At 48.3% G+C, this 15,603-nt stretch overlaps 1 protein-coding gene across 3 annotated transcripts; it reads left to right on the top strand.

Annotated features, from left to right (window-relative positions):
• Positions 1–1,019: 1,019 nt before the first annotated feature.
• dlec1 (DLEC1 cilia and flagella associated protein) lies at positions 1,020–14,718 on the top strand. Of its 3 annotated transcripts, none has more exons than XM_061805866.1 (40): positions 1,020–1,087; positions 1,176–1,232; positions 1,430–1,544; positions 1,643–1,765; positions 1,833–1,989; positions 2,558–2,671; positions 2,760–2,917; positions 2,986–3,200; positions 3,311–3,395; positions 3,469–3,556; positions 3,956–4,129; positions 4,210–4,346; positions 4,456–4,548; positions 4,663–4,753; positions 4,823–4,985; positions 5,074–5,266; positions 6,573–6,649; positions 6,718–6,886; positions 6,969–7,065; positions 7,202–7,332; positions 7,479–7,640; positions 7,712–7,842; positions 8,069–8,219; positions 8,289–8,405; positions 8,484–8,605; positions 8,682–8,867; positions 9,053–9,120; positions 9,216–9,367; positions 9,478–9,593; positions 9,681–9,751; positions 9,831–10,030; positions 11,377–11,517; positions 11,590–11,712; positions 12,118–12,212; positions 12,293–12,377; positions 12,446–12,643; positions 12,822–12,971; positions 13,048–13,198; positions 14,341–14,461; positions 14,535–14,718. In XM_061805866.1, exons 2-40 carry the CDS (start codon positions 1,213–1,215, stop codon positions 14,638–14,640), a joined length of 5,046 nt encoding a protein of 1,681 aa, XP_061661850.1. In that variant the 5' UTR covers positions 1,020–1,087; positions 1,176–1,212; the 3' UTR covers positions 14,641–14,718. The 3 variants fall into 3 exon arrangements, with proteins under 3 accessions (XP_061661850.1, XP_061661849.1, XP_061661851.1); XM_061805865.1 differs by having other exon boundaries at positions 1,025–1,087; positions 4,624–4,753; positions 8,685–8,867; XM_061805867.1 differs by having other exon boundaries at positions 1,025–1,087; positions 8,685–8,867.
• Positions 14,719–15,603: the final 885 nt, after the last annotated feature.

Genomic DNA, 15,603 nt, shown 5'->3' on the forward strand with positions numbered 1-15,603 from the left:
TTTTAAAAAAATAAATTAAATTATTATTTTTTTTTTTTAAGCACCCCCGGTGGTGCCTCTCAATTTGGGAATCCCCATAGCGGAGTGCGAAAAATATCGGGGATGATTCGATCAGGTGCCGATTTATTTATTTATTGCTATTAAGCGAGCTCCCGCGTGGCTGCGATTAATGTCGACGGCAAGTCAGCCTCCCGTGCTTCATTGGATTGTAACATTTTAAAGACGCAGACACGTGCCTCTTTGTGTGCGTTTATTTTTAGTCAGCCGGCAGCCTGATGGTGTCTCTCGTCTTCTTCGCTTAGCTTGTGAAAACAAGCTAAAAGCTGCAAAGTGGGCTCACACGAAAGAATCCCCCTCGGGTGTTTGCTCTTGTTGACGACATCTGCAATTTGTAATACCTTCCTGTAGGTTCACGGCAAACAAACAGAAGGCCACACCTCATCTAACAGTTGTGTTGATAGCTGCGGGCGATAAAGGGACCTCACTTGGTGATAAGAACGTGACACTGATTTACACTCGTTTGGCTTGCGCAGGAGTGCCTGGCCCTAGCTCGAGACCCCAATTGTGGCAATTGTGGTTGCCGTCAGTCCACTGATTATTGCACTATTAAGTAAAAATATTTTTTAAATTTCGATTAAAAAATATTTTTTATTCAGACTTGCATCACTTCTTCTCTTGACCCACCTCCCACCTCTTCTAAAATAAGCTCCACGGTGTGAAACCCTGAAAGCGGACGAGACGGGCGGGCAACCACAACTCCACACATTTGCCTCTTTGCAATTTGAATATTTTCATTTGCACGACAGAGCTTTGCAGCCTTCTTTCATCCCAAAAAAAAAACTCGTTGATTTCTGGTGATATGCTGCCCCCTATTGGGTGAAAGCAGTAGTGGTTTAGTCAATCTATAATTATAATTACGAGCCAAACATGTCCTTTGCGTCGATCAAAAATCATTTACAGAACCATGTTGTATATTTAAATGATTAACGTTATTTTTGTGTGCACATTTTAGTCATTTTTTTTTTATTTCCGGGGTCCTCAAGCAGTTGCCCGGCAACTACTTGTACACAAAACGGTAGTTAAGCTGGTGAGTCAAAATCCTATTTTATGTCGATTCATCTTGCCTTCTCTCATATCTATAAATACATTTGTGGATCCGTTAAATGTCGATTTAGGAATACAGAACAGCGTGATGAGAAGAAAAGGCATCGAATGGCGGTAGGAGCAACCAGGTAGGTTACCATGGCGACGACTGGGACGTCACAATGCAAACACTCTTGACTTCATAGTACTGTACAGATTTTTGTCTCACATTAGCTAAATAATGTTCACCTATGGGTTTCCCATCCATAAAATACTTTTCAAAGAACATTTCAGAACATGTAGCTTAATAACTTGCAAGATGCTAACACTGGTGTTTGGTTGCTAGGTGCTTTGTTTACCTTTTTTTGGAGTCAGTCATGCTGGAGGAGCGAGAGGAGCAGAAACCATCTCGGTGTGATCTGCCTGTGGACAGTCACACTCCTGCTTCTGCAAAATCACAGGTGAGCTAGCGAAAGCAGTTTTCAATCTGGGTTCCCCGGGCCCGTGAGCCCCCAGTCACATAATTTCATCTAATACATGTCATCATGTCCCCCCAAAGGACATTTCTCACGTGTTGGCCAGCACCTTCAAGGAGCTTTACACGAAAGTCACACCATGCAACCTCATGAAGGCGAAAGGAAGGAGCAGCTATCACGACAAATACGTCGAAGAGCTCAAACGGGTGAGTCCGGATGGGTGAAGAGCGCGACGTCACAAGATGTTTAGGTTTCAAACTCATCTCTTGAAAGGTCCGGGCCGAATACAACCAACGTATAAAAGAGGCGGACATGCTGGAGAGCCACATCATCCAGGCCAGAGCTCGTGCGGCAGCCACGGAGCGGCGGACCGCCGAAAGGATGAAGGAGGACTTCAAGGATGTGCCCGATCTCCAGGGCCTCCCTCCAGGTGACACAAAATTAGACTTGATATCTACTTTTGACCTCAAGTGAAATACACCTGATTGTCATGAGACACCTCTCACCGCTCACAGCTGTTTCACATTGTGACTGTTACTAGATGGTGTATTTAAGTTGTAGTTTTGGTCACTGGCGTTCACCAGTCCGTTGTTCCCTGAGTTTGTGAGTCACATTCGCTGACAGTAGGAATCTCCACCACTGAAAATAGTGTATTGTTGAGCCATCCTCGTCACAGTGTTTCTGTGCCACCTCAGCTTCAATAAAACTACGCCTAACATCACGTCCTCGTCTTGGAGTCCTGCATTTGCGTCCAGTTGGTTTTTTTCAAATGTGAGAATGACAAATTGGGAAAATGTGTACGGTGGACCTGAAATGAACGACAAAAGCACATCTCACATTTGGAAATGGTTAACCCATTTAATATACCGGGTACGCACATCCCTAATTTCAGAATTTTCCCCTCCGCCTCTTCGGGTCCCTGCGAATTGGTAGAAAATGCTCAAATTCGTCCCGTTAAGAAGAACTCTCTTCTGACATGTCATCTCCATCTCTTCCAGTCAAGTCAGCCTTTATCTGGCACGTTGACGAAGGTCTTCTCCAAGTAAATAACCTGATTTCGCCGCTGGACTATTTAAAGCCACAAAAAATACAAATGAAGGCTCCAGCAGTTGGTACTCTTTCTCTCCGCTATCAGTTTTGGAACTATCGATTCATGATATTTTTATCCTTTAGTCACATTTTGCCACGTTCTTCTCGCAGTCAAACCAGACCTCACCAGACCGACCATCGCCTACACCATGCACACTGCCACCGAGGCACACGACAACGCCCGTTGGAGGACGAGGAACGAGTCCGAGTCCAGCCAGACTCTGGAGTGCAGCTCGCTGGCCCTAAAGAACAAGAAAACACCCGATGAGGTCTGGAGTAAGATCTTGAAAATGCAATCGTGAAAAAGTCACTTAACGAGTATTCTTTGATGGTGAAGATGCAGAACAGATCTCGGCCAATGTGGAAGGATGAGCCGAGCGCAACGGATCGGGCGGAGGGCGACGAGAAACTCCAGAAGATGAAAGAACGGCAGCGCGTACACCAAAATCCCCGCTTCCTACCTCCAAAAGCCCACCAGGGCGCCGCCTCCCTTATTCGTCCCCGATCGGCAAGAACCGATCACGGGAGGGACAGCACCGAGACGGCGGAAAGGTACATCGAAACCATTGTTTTATTTTTGTGACATCACAGGAACGAGACAGAGATGACTGCGACTTCGTGGGGGAATTACAGTGAATTGTTGTTCCTGTTCTCCTTCAAAGCGCCAAAGACAATCCCGTTCAGGTCTTCGTGGCCAAACCTCCTATTGTGCTCTTCACCGTCTACAACGTGGGTCAGGTCTACGAGGTATAACGCATCTGTGCGCACTGAACAATCTTTGATATTTTGTAAACGACGCTTCATCTTGCTCTTGTCCTAGACAACACTGGAGCTCCAAAATGTGACCTTTTCTAGCCGCGACATTCGAGTTCTGCCGCCAAACACTTCGTACTTCACTATCGGTCTAGGTGAGCGGCATTTTTGGTTTGGATCGGACAGCGTCAGCTACCGCTAATGCTGATAATGCTATTGGTTTTGCTATTTTGAGCTACCTAACTAGCTAACAGCATTTTTATCATAAAAGAAAGAAAGGCTTCATCACAAAAAAGTAGGAGTATTGAAGTATTTGGACAAAGTACTTGGTTCCCTTTTGATTTTGTCATGCTAGTACTTGCTTTCTGACCATCACTCGGAAAAAGCTCGCAGTCTAGCTGCCAAGAACGTGGGTGAGAAAAGGAATTGTCGTGGGGGCGACATTATGATATGTGTCACAATCCAGCAAATTTCTCACTCACAGACACGAGCTGGCAAATGGTCAAATCATAAAAGATGCGCTGTACTCGGCATGTTTTTGACATTTTTCCAAGGGAGATTCCCCGGCAAGGGCGGCGTTGTCGCTCCGGGCATGAGTTGTAAATTCACGGTGCGCTTCGGTCCCGACTCCCTGGCCGACTACGAGGATTGCATCGTGGTGGAAAGCCAGGGCGAGCACACCCTCGTGGTCCCCATCGAAGCCCGGAGACCGCCTCCTGTTCTCACCTGTGAGTCTTCTCCAACGTTCAAAGACTGAAACAATGAGTCCTCACTCGGTATCCTGATGATTCTGAGACCGTGTTTGCAGTACCAAGTGTTCTGGACTGTGGTTATTGCCTCATCGGAGGAGTCAGATGTGTCGAGTTCTATTGTCAGAACATCGGCCTCAGCGCCGGAACCTTCTGTATCGTCTCTAAGAATCAGTGGCCAGCCACCAACCCCAGGGTCAGGAACCCCCCCCACCCACACACACACACACACACCTTACTTACCTCAATGACGGGTTTACCTATATTATTTTTATTTAAAATAATCTAGTTTTTCCCCTCTACAGTTGGTGGTTTCAAATAGTTATTCTGAGCAGCCTCCATTTGCCGTCAGCCCATCTTTCTTTGCACTGCAGCCCGGAGAGACCACTGTCGTTGAGGTGAGATTCTTACTCCACGTCCGTCACGATGCCTCACTGGCGTATGGAAAAAAAACAAAGATTTTTGTGGTATAGATTGGTAGAACTTCAATGCATGTCCTGGCCCCCTTTCAGGCAGTTTTCTTTCCCACCACCACCGAAAGGATTTGCCGACTCTTCACCGTCGTGTGCGATAACTGCCAAGTCAAAGACATTTGCGTTGAGGGTGAGACCGTTTTATTTTGACTCCACCTTTTAAAAGCGGGGGGCTCCCCTCACCCTTGTCTGCTCCCAGGCGAGGGCCAGCTCATCGCACTCGAGCTGTTGTCCGTTTCCGGCAAGGAGCAGCCCCCCGTGCTGGGCGAGGTGCGCGACATGACCGCCGACTACTTTATCCGATTCGACCCGTGCAACCCTCACGCGGTGCAGCAGAAGACGATGGTCATCAGGAACAATGTGTACGCGTGCGACGCTCAGTTTTGATTCACACTCAGGGAGGTATATTATTGAACATATTAACCATATCCATATATATCTTTACTGAAGCCACTTGGAGCTACCGTTCCACTGGCAGGTCATGAAGCCCAACCTCATGACGCTCCTTCCGGGCGAACTCCCCGAGCTCGGCAACATCCAGTACCACCACGACAGAGGCGACATTTTCCAAGTCAGCCCCGCGACGGGAATTCTGCCCCCCTGCCAGGATCGAGAGTTCACCATCGCCTTCTGTCCCAAGGAGGTAGAAATACATGAGAATTGTGTATTGCATGCTCAGGTTGTTTTATCTGGGTATTCCAGCTTCCTATCATTTTTCTCTAAAGCCGAGAACCTGAATTTTTGCGGGCTCCACCTCACTCCTGACTTAAATCTGCGATCAAAACACGATTGATGGATGTTTAAAGTGCCACTGTCATGAAATGCACGATTTTTAGTATGTTATTAATGAAAAAATGGCAGCCGGTATGGACCCATCCGTTTTGTCACCAGAAAACGTGATTTTGACAAATGTGGATTTTTGTAATTCCCGAAATTAAAATCCTCTCGAGGGATTTGTTTTCGAGAAGAACCAGTAAGTGACGTACAGGGCAGTAGCGCACTCAAGAGGTCTCATCTGTTTCTACTAGTTTTACCTGCTGGAAGGTAGCTCGTTGTTCTTTCGTGTTCGCCAAAATGACGGCTTGTTGTATTGCTTTGATATTGCTCGAACACTTGGGAGGATGGTTTCATTCTGCATACTTTTCAAAAAGACCCGGTTGGTCGTGAAAAATGGATTGCACGGGTGCATGAGAGGTTCGTGGGTTCCAAATGACATTTAGGTGTGTATACAGCTACTAAAAAAAATAATAGTTTGGGCGGGGGACGTAATGCTCTCAGAACGTGACAAAAGATCCGCACACCTAAGTCAGGGGTGCTCAATGTGTCGATGTACCCGTCGGCGACAAGCCACCGCCGAAGCCGTGCTTCGTCCGCCACGATCACGGCTTCATCCAGGGTGGCTCATTCCCGTGCAGAGCCGGGCCGGGGTGGCTCGTCGCAGCACCGGACCGCGTGGATCAGACGGGGAGGCAGTTTGGCTGCGGTGGCGTTCTCGTCACTCATGGGCGGGGTTGTTTTTACCACTGCCGCACGCAGGTGGATTGGCTGGAGAAGTGGTTCGGTCGTGATCGGCATATCATCTAAATATGGCTCGAAATGATGGGCAAATATTGCCCCGGTCACTTCACTCGGTTGTGAGACGCTCTCTTCTTTGAAAAGAGCTTCCGTGTCTGAAGGGGCGTGTCCCACAGTAGGTGGCACAGCGTGTTTTCAACGGCGAATGTCCCAGTGTGATGTCACGGACAGAAGATCCAGCCAATATGGCGACCACTTGGATGTCAAATGAGACTTCTGTAACTTTGCGCACGGATGACGTGCTCTCCACTCATATTTATTTTTTCTCATAGACAATGAAGTGAATAATGTTATATGTATTTTTCATTACAATATATTTTAGAATGTTTATCAGGATGACAGTTGGGCTTTAAGTTTTGTTTTTGTTGTTGCAGATGCAGGACTACCACAGCGTGTGCCATTTAGTCCTGAGCGACGTTCCCCAGCTGCCGTTGGAGTCCTGCGAGGAGGGGTAACGCGTCATCTCCGTAAAAGCCCTCTTTTCCCTCGCACGACTGACAACTTTGGATTTTGCGGCAGGTCCGGCCTCCTCCAGCCCGTGCGGCTCGGCTCCAAGGTTGGCGACGCCACCGTCATGGAGATCGAAGTCAAGGGGACTACAGAGCCATTCAACGTCCTGCTGGAGCCGTACGCCCTCATCATCCCCGGCGAACTCTTTATTTTTACCACCACCCAGCGACATTTTAAGGTGGTTTTCTGACTCTGCTGTTATCACTCGCTAATATATTGTTGCAATAGTTTCTTTTCAAAGTTCTATCTGTTTGCGTTAGATGTGGAATTACAGCAAAACCTCCGTTTTCTTCCGATGGGATGCGATGAGTAGCAGTTGTCACCAAATAGAAGTGGAGCCCGCGACTGGAAAAATAGGTCAGTCACGGGTCTTACTCCTTGCCAGCTCTCTTGAAGCCTTAAGAAGTGTCCCAGAGGACATTTTCAGTACCAGGACTGTGGTGATTCCTATTGACAATTCACAGAACCTCCGTTTTTCTCCTTTCACCTCCAGACCAGAAGGAGTGTTTTGTCTTCCAGCTGATGGTGACCGGGGGAAAACCGGAGAAGGTGGTGACCAGTCTGCTGTGTCACATCGAGCACTGCAATGAGCCCGTCATCTTGGCCGTGGAGGTCACCTTCAAGGTAAGCGGGGACTGACGTGGCAACGATCGCGGCACCCCAGAATTCTGTTACTATTCCATATCCTGGCGATTCAATTTTGTGTATTTTTAATCCTTAAAGTATTTTGACATTGAAAATGTAGAGTACAGTACACTTTTTCCGCCAAGGGTCCCAGCGTGAGCATCAGTGCACCCAGCGTGGACTTCGGTCTCATGAGACTCGGGGAACAGAGCCAGAAAACCTTGCACCTCGACAATGTCACGCACCTGGAGGCGTCCTGGACTCTGGAGGAGGTGCACAGGAGTCCGGATGACGGCCAAGACCCGCAGGTACAACTCGCATGCGGTAACAACACACTTGTGGTAAACCGTTATCAACCGTCTGGTGTTTGTGTTTACAGCTGATTATGGAGCCGTCTAGCGGTGTGCTGCCCCCTATGGGCAGTTGCTGCGTGGTCCTCCACTTCAGGCCACAGTTCTGCCAGGAGCTTGAAACTGAGCTGGAACTGACGGTGGAGAACGGGACGGGATGGTAGCATTTTTTTTTTTTTTTTTTTTTTTTTTTAAATATCGACTGCAAACATTTTCCACGAGATGCTGTTTAAGCACGAGTGCGTCCTTTCGAGACCAGTGCAGGACTGCTTTGAATCCACCTTTGTTTTTGACTAAAAACTGTTTTCCATGAATCATGGCACCTTGGTACAGTACCTTTCTTTTGGCCCACGGTATACTCGTGACGACATTTGTGTTCTTTGCAGTCACCTGCTGCTCCGAGCAGACGTGCAGTCTCCCCAGCTTTGTCTGCTCAGCTGCAAGCTGGTCCTGTCGGAACTCTACATGGGCGTCGCAGCGGAGGGGAGCGTGACCCTCTTCAATCAGACGCTCCTGCCGTCCAACTTCTCCTGGATGGTGCGTGTCATTAAAAAGTCAGTTTTCTGTTACGTTTCTTTAAGGTTTCTTCGCTTACATCTCTTTAAGCCTGAGCTCAAGGGTCAGCAAGCGTCTCTCTGTTCAGCCAGTTTCGAACCTTCGTCGGGCACTCTGGGACCCAACGCCCGCTTGGACATCACAGTCTCGTTCATATCCAGAACAGATGTAAGACACGATTCACACATGGAACTTTTTACCTTGTTTGTGTGTTTTTTCTTTTAAATTAGTTTTATCTCATTCCAGTCGGCGCTGGATGACGTAGTCGCGCTCTGCGAGGTGGAGGGCATGAGCTCGCCCCTCGTTTTAAGCATTCTGGCACCCACCACACAGAGACTCCGAGTTTCCTACTCACTCCCTGGCATCGAGTTAGAACATCGTTTTCGTATCCAAACATTTGCTTATCATCAAGAAGTCATCGCCACTCCTCTTTCTTTCTCCCAGTAGTCCCCCTCCAGACGACGCAGGGCAACCGGTGCTGACGGTGGACTTTGGCGTCATGCTGCTGGCCAAACCCATCACCAAGCAGCTGCTGATGACCAACCACACCGCCATCCCGGCACCCTTCACCGTCCACGCGGAGTATTTCAACTCCGACGCATCAAAACCCAGCAGCCAATCAAAGAGAAGGTCCATCCATTTTTCTGTAGCGCTTCTTCTCGTTAGGGCCACGGCTCGGGCGAGCTGGAGCCGATCCCGGCTGACTTTGAGCAACACGTCACATACACCCAATCGAAGCCAGCTTGCCTGCCTGAGTAGTTAACATAAAAAAAAATATATATCATTTTTTTTGTGACTCCCACTCTGTAATGTAGATCTCAATACATGAAGAAGCCGCTTCACTCCGTTCAAGCCCGGAAATTAGAGGAGCAGTCGCACAAGGGTATACGCGAGTTCTCCAAAGTTTTTTCTTTTTTTTTTTTTTAAACATGAGGCAAGAACTAGCAAGAAATGCAATTTTTAAATATCCGTCGGCAGACTTTTTGAGCAACCTGCTGGCGAACGGAAAAGGCGCTGCCTTCTTCATCGTGCCGAGCGCCGGAACGCTCGATCCCTTTGAGACCCAAACTGTGGACGTGACTGCCTACAGCGACATGTGGGGGGAATACAGAGATAATCTTGTATGCAAGGCAGGTAGAAGAAATTTTTTTTTTAACGACTAACGCAGCCCAAGACTCACAGCTCACTTCGATACGCATTAAGTTCAGAGACCACCAAAGAGTCTTTGTTCACGGTCCAGGTCGGGGACCTTGAGCCCAGCCTCCTCCCGATGCAGATGACTGTGAAAGGCTGTCCGCTCTACTTCCAAATCACGGGCCCGCGTCCCGAGGACCAGCACCAAGGACCAAATGTACAGTGAGTGCCACGATTCACTCTGAATTTAATAACCCCAACACAAATTGGATATGTTTTAACAAATTTGTCGATATTGATCACATGTAGGTTTGGAACTCGATTATCTGGAGGCGACACTATCACCCGTTCTCTTCGCATCAACAACCCGACCTTGTTTGGTAAGTACCACTTTCTTCTGTGTGTGTATATTTCTTTTTTTTTTTTTTTTTTTTTATTATTATTTTCTTTTGTTGACAGATATTCGCCTGGACTGGGAGACGTACAACGTGGTTCCGAACGACCGCAAACTGGTGGACGTCGTGATGTCGTACGGGGAAAGCTTCCCGCTCAAGGATGCCAACGGCAACCCGAGGGGAGCGTCGTCGCTTTCCAACGGGGAGGCTGCCTGGAAAAGGACTCAATTCTTAGGTTCGGAGGCTTCGGGCCGCAGTTCCAATGTGAGCATGAATACTACCAGGCACTTAAAGGTCCACTGTCGTGTTATTAATGAAAAAATGGCAGCCGGTATGGATCCATCTGTTTTTTCACCACAAAACATGATTTTGACGTATATGGGTTATTGTTACTCCCACTGTGAATATCTTCTCGAGGGATTTGTTTTCGAGAAGAAGCAGGAAATGACGTGCAGGGCAGTCGCAGATTCAAGCGGTCTCATCTCTTTATACTAGTTTTACTTGCTGGAAGGTAGCTTGTTCCTTCGTGTTAGCCAAACTGGCGAAGTCGTGATCGGCGGACGCGGCGCCACCGGGGTGGCTCATTGGAGCGGGCTCATCTGCGCCGCGGAGCTGGATCGGATGGGGAGGCGGTTCGGCCGCGCTGTCGTCGTGTTTATCACCGCCGTGGAGGTGGATTGGACTGGGAGGCGGTTTGGCCGCGCCGTTATCACCGCTGTGGATGTGGATCGGACGGGGAGGCGGTTTGGCCGCGCCGTTATCACCGCTGTGGATGTGGATCGGACGGGGAGGCGGTTTTGCTGCGGTGGTCTTGTCGTCGCTCGCATGTGGCATTGTTTTTATCACGTCCGCGGAGATGGATTGCACGGGGAGGCGGTTTTGCTGCGGCGTCGTTGCGTTTATCACCGCTGCGGAGGTGGCTGGGACGAGGAGGTGGTTTCGTCGCAGCGTCGTCGCTCGCAGGCGGCGTTTTTAGCACCGCCGCGGACGTGGATCAGACGGGGAGGCGGTTTTGCTGCGCCTTGTTGTCGCTCACTGATGGCGTTGTTTTTATCACCGCTGTGGAGGTGGATCTGGCCGGGAGGCGGTTTGGCTGCGCCGTCGTCGTCACTCGCGGGTGGTGTCGTTGTCACTTCATCGCCGCTGCGGACGTGGATCGAGCGGGGAGGTGGTTTGGCCGTGATCTGCATGCCATCTAAATATGGCTCGAAACGTGAGGGTAATATTGCCCCCGTCACTTCACTCGGTTGTGAGACGTTCTCTTCCTCGAAAAGAGCTGCCATGTCTGAAGGGGCGTGTCCCACAGTAGGTGGTACAGCGTGTTTTCAACGGCGAATGTCCCAGTGTGATGTCACGGACAGACGATGCAGCCAATATGGCGACCACTTGAATGTCGAATGAGACTTCTGCAACTTTGCGCATGGATGACGAGCTCTCTGTTCATATTTATTTTTTCGTATAGACATTGAAGTGAATAATGTGATATGTATTTTTCATAACAATATGTACTTTAGAATGTTTATAGGGATGACACTTGACCTTTAATGAGAGACGCAGTTTACTAAAAACCTGCATGCTTCTCACCTTTCTGCCTCGACTTGTGACTTCAGGTCATGGATCGAGAAGACCGCAGCGCCAAAGACGACAACGGCAGACTTTGTCCCGCAAAGAGAAAAATGCTGTCCGTCCACATCCGCCCCCACGTGGGAGACAAATCAGACGAGCCGTACTGCGTCACACCGCAGCAAATTGTACGCACGCGGCGCTCGACGCCGGTTGGCGAGTATTACTCTGAATCGATGAGAGTAATTTGTGCCTCCCAGGTGATCCCGGCTCAAGGCAGCAGCACCGTCCACGTTTCGTTCACGCCGCTCACCCTGTCGGCGACGTCTGGCGAGTGCAAGTGCATGGGCCTGGCTCTGGGCTTCATCAGTCTGGACTCGGAGGTAACGCGCTCGCACACAAATGCGATCCAATACAAAAGCTATATTAAAAATGTCTTCCCACATGATGATACCTTAGTCTCTGCATTTATTGACCTGTATTAAATATCCTGTTTTCATTCGTGCGTTTCTTTCTGTTTTGTTCAATTTCCTGTCTGGATACCTGTCCAGGGCTTTATTATTATTATTTTTATGAAATGTTTTGTGAACCACAAAAGAGATTTAAGACCTCCATGCTTACGTTGTATTTAACTTTCAAGTACATTACATATGCATTTCAGCTTCATACTGTGTATAATTTTTAATAATAATAAAGACTTTTAGAGTTTATCCTTTTGAGCTGAAGTCTCACAATATTTGCCAACGAATGGTTTGAACTCAGCTGTATCCTGGTTCATTGTGTTCCAGGTGGCCTCTTGTGTCCCGGGTAAGGTGGCGAGGGTCCAGGGTTTGGATCTGGAGCCCATCAGGGTGGAACTCCTCGCGGTGGTCAAGCCGGCAGTGTAAGCAATGGGAATATGCTCATCCTCAGAAGGTGGGGGATCCCTAGAAAGTGACTGATTTGGGTTTATCTGGCCGACAGGCTTTTGGTTCAGATGGAGGACGACAACAAAGTGGTGGAATTTTATACCTCGGCCGGCGATTTACTGAGGATAGACGAAGATGAGGTCCGTCCGGCGTGAATACAAACACGAGCGACGAGGCCTCAAATTACTGCATTTGTAACTTTTTGCAGGTGTTTTTGGAGGAATTTGACAACGTGCAGAGCTTCCTGCTGAAGAACACCACTGAGATGCCGCTGCGCTTTCGACTCAGGACTCAGTCGCCGTTTTCGGTGCTCAAGGTGCCGGCTCGAACCGGGTCCAGCGCCTCCAGCAGATCGTCGGCCGCCGACCCACACGTGCTGGTTCTACATTCCCAGAATAGCATACTGGTACAACCGACACGCGGCGCGATTAATTCTAGTTTATTGCTCAAGATGATTTTTTTTGGGGAGAGGTAAAAACTTTGGTCATGCACACCGCGTCTTCGCTGACGATGGGAGATGAAATATTGATGGTTAGATAGAAACATGACTGTGATTTAAAAAAAAAAAATGGATTCACATCCAGGTGAGGGTGGCCTTCTGTTGCTCGCCATCGCTTTTGGAGTACGTGGAGCATCCGACAGACTGTGTGACGCTTGTCCCCTGCGACGGCGGATACAAGCAGTTGAAGATCCAGCAAGATCTCCTCATTCATTACAGCAACAACAGCCTGCAGGTCAGGAACGAGCCGGGTCAGAAGTATCTAACCCCTACGCCCCCGTGGGAAGTTGAATATCCCCCTCCCATTTCAGATGGTGCCGCTCTGCGCGCACTTGAAGCTGGCGTCGCTGTGCCTGTCCACCGACCACATCAATTTCGGCCTGTGCTACGTGGGCCAGTCGCAGGCCAAAGAAGTCAAACTCTACAGCCTCGGCTCCCGAACTCACTGGTCGTTGCGCATAGGTACGGTGAAGAAAATAAGTATTTGAACACACTGCTATATTGCAAGTTTTCCCACTGAGAAATCATGGAGGGGTCTGAAATTTTCATCGTAGGTGCATGTCCACTGTGAGAAAGATAATCTAAAAAGAAAAACTGAGAAAACCATTGTTAATATTTGGTACAGTAGCCTTTGTTTGCAATGACAGAGGTCAAACGTTTCCTGTGGTTGTTCACGGGGTTTGCACACACCGCAGGAGGGATTTTGGCCCACTCCTCCACACACAGATCTTCTCTCGATCAGACAGGTTTCTGGGTTGTCGCTGAGAAACACGGAGTTTCAGCTCCCTTCAAAGATTTTTGATTGGGTTTAGGTCTGGAGACTGGCTAAGCCACAGCAGAACCTTGATATTCTTCTTACGGAGCCACTCCTTGGGTTTTCCTGGCTGTGTGCTTCGGTTCATTGACCCAGCCACGACCCATCTTCAATCCTCTGACTGGGGGAAAGAGGTTGTTCCCCAAAATCTCACAATGCATGGCCGCGCTCATCCTCTCCTTAATACAGTGCAGCCGTCCTGCCCCATGTGCAGAAAAACACCCCCAAAGCGCGATCCTACCACCCCCTTGCTTCACAGTAGGGACGGTGTTCTTGGGATAGAACTCATCATTCATCTTCCTCCAAACACGGTTAGTGGAATTATAACCAAAAAGCTCCATTTTGGTCTGATATGACCACAAAACGTTCTCCCATGTTCAAATACTTATTTGCAGCTGTATCACACACATTAAATTGTTAAAAAAATCATACATTGCAATTTCTGGATTTTTCTTTTTAGATGATCACTCTCACAGTGGACAGGCACTTCCGGCGACAATTTCAGACCCCTCCATGATTTCGAAGTGGGAGAACTTGCAATATAGCAGGGTGTTCAAATACTTTTTTTTTTCCACAGTCTGTGTCATGATAAATATGTATTTCATCATCTCAGCGCGATGCAACTATTTAAAGTTTTAAATTGAGAAATGTTTTAATACACCACCTGCTGCTTTGATTTGTTCTTTAGATTTCTTTTCCTGGCAGCTGTTCATCGGATAAAATGTCCAATATTTTTGTCCATGCCCAATATTTTCCCACGTTCTCTTTCGTCTTCCTTGACGTTTTGCAGAGTCGAGCGAAGACAACTCCCACGTCTTCAGCGTGACGCCCTCCTCCGGCCTCCTCCGCTCCAAGGACCACCAGTCCACGGGCGACCACTGCCAACGCCTGGAGATCAGCTTCATCGCCAGGTAAGCGCCGAGCGACATTTTCAGAAGTCGGACGTCATTCCAGACATTCGCGGGTGCTTTATGTGTTTTGTAGCGAGGTGAAGCAATACAAGTCCACGGTGGTGATTACCTCGATCCTGGAAAGGAATCCACTCCTCCTGGAGCTTCAAGGAACAGGATCTCGCCAGATGTATTTGTAATTTTATTTTTTTCTGACCGATTCATTTTTATACAGCCCATGCCTTTTTATTTTTAATTAAATGAAGCTTGTATTCTTATTTTTATTTTGTGTGCAGTCAGCCCCCCCCCACCCCCATAAAAGCACCCTAAAAAAATCCACTGAGTGATGCAAATATCCAATTGATATTCCTTACACAGAAAGGGCATGTTTGATCACAACGTGTGCAACCCAACGTGAAAGTCAATGGAGTCTTTGTCATTATCGTCCTCTGCTATGTAGTGAACCACTGCCCCCCTCGTTATGCGCTTTGGGAGCGTTCCAAGGTTTTGTCCCCCCCCCCCACTGACACCTTGTTGCCTGCCCTTCCGAGCGGCGTTCCCACTTTAGTGTCAGGCGGATGTTGACTCATTCCGAGGGGAATCCAGTAAAACGGTTCAAATAAATCAGTGTGGAAAATGACGATGGAAAAGTGACATGCCTGCGAAGATCTCGTCATAATGTCACCTGCCGTCCTTAAAGGTCCACTGTCATGAAATGCACGAGTTTTAGTTTGTTGTTCATGAAAAAAATGGCAGGCGGTATGGACCCATCCGTTTTTTTCACCACACAACATGATTGTGACGAACATGGCTTTTTGTAACTCCCGCCATGAAAATCCTCTCGAGGGATTTATTTTCGAGAAGAAGCAGGAAGTGACGTACAGGGCAGTAGCGCACTCAGGCGGGCTCGCATGTTTCCATTAGTTTTACCTGCGGGAAGGTAGCTCGTTGTTCTTTCGTGTTCGCCAAAATGGCGGCTTGTTGTATTGCTTTGATATTGCTCGAACACTTGGGAGGATGGTTTCATTCTTCATACTTTTCCAAAAGACCCGGTTTGTCGTGAAAAATGGATTGCATGGGTGCAAAGGATGAGAGCTTTGTGGGTTCCAAATGACAGGTAGGTGTGTATACAGCTACTAAAAAAAAAAAAAAAAGTTTGGAAG

This window comes from Syngnathoides biaculeatus, chromosome 19 (genome assembly GCF_019802595.1).
Source record: "Syngnathoides biaculeatus isolate LvHL_M chromosome 19, ASM1980259v1, whole genome shotgun sequence".
Taxonomy (NCBI): Eukaryota; Metazoa; Chordata; class Actinopteri; order Syngnathiformes; family Syngnathidae; genus Syngnathoides; species Syngnathoides biaculeatus.

Coding starts and splice junctions, on each gene's coding strand:
- dlec1 (XM_061805865.1), top strand. CDS start 1,213: ATGGCGGTAGGAGCAACCAG. Junction 3,557..3,955: donor GTACTTCACTATCGGTCTAG/GTGAGCGGCATT, acceptor CATTTTTCCAAG/GGAGATTCCCCGGCAAGGGC. Junction 6,650..6,717: donor TTGGAGTCCTGCGAGGAGGG/GTAACGCGTCAT, acceptor ATTTTGCGGCAG/GTCCGGCCTCCTCCAGCCCG.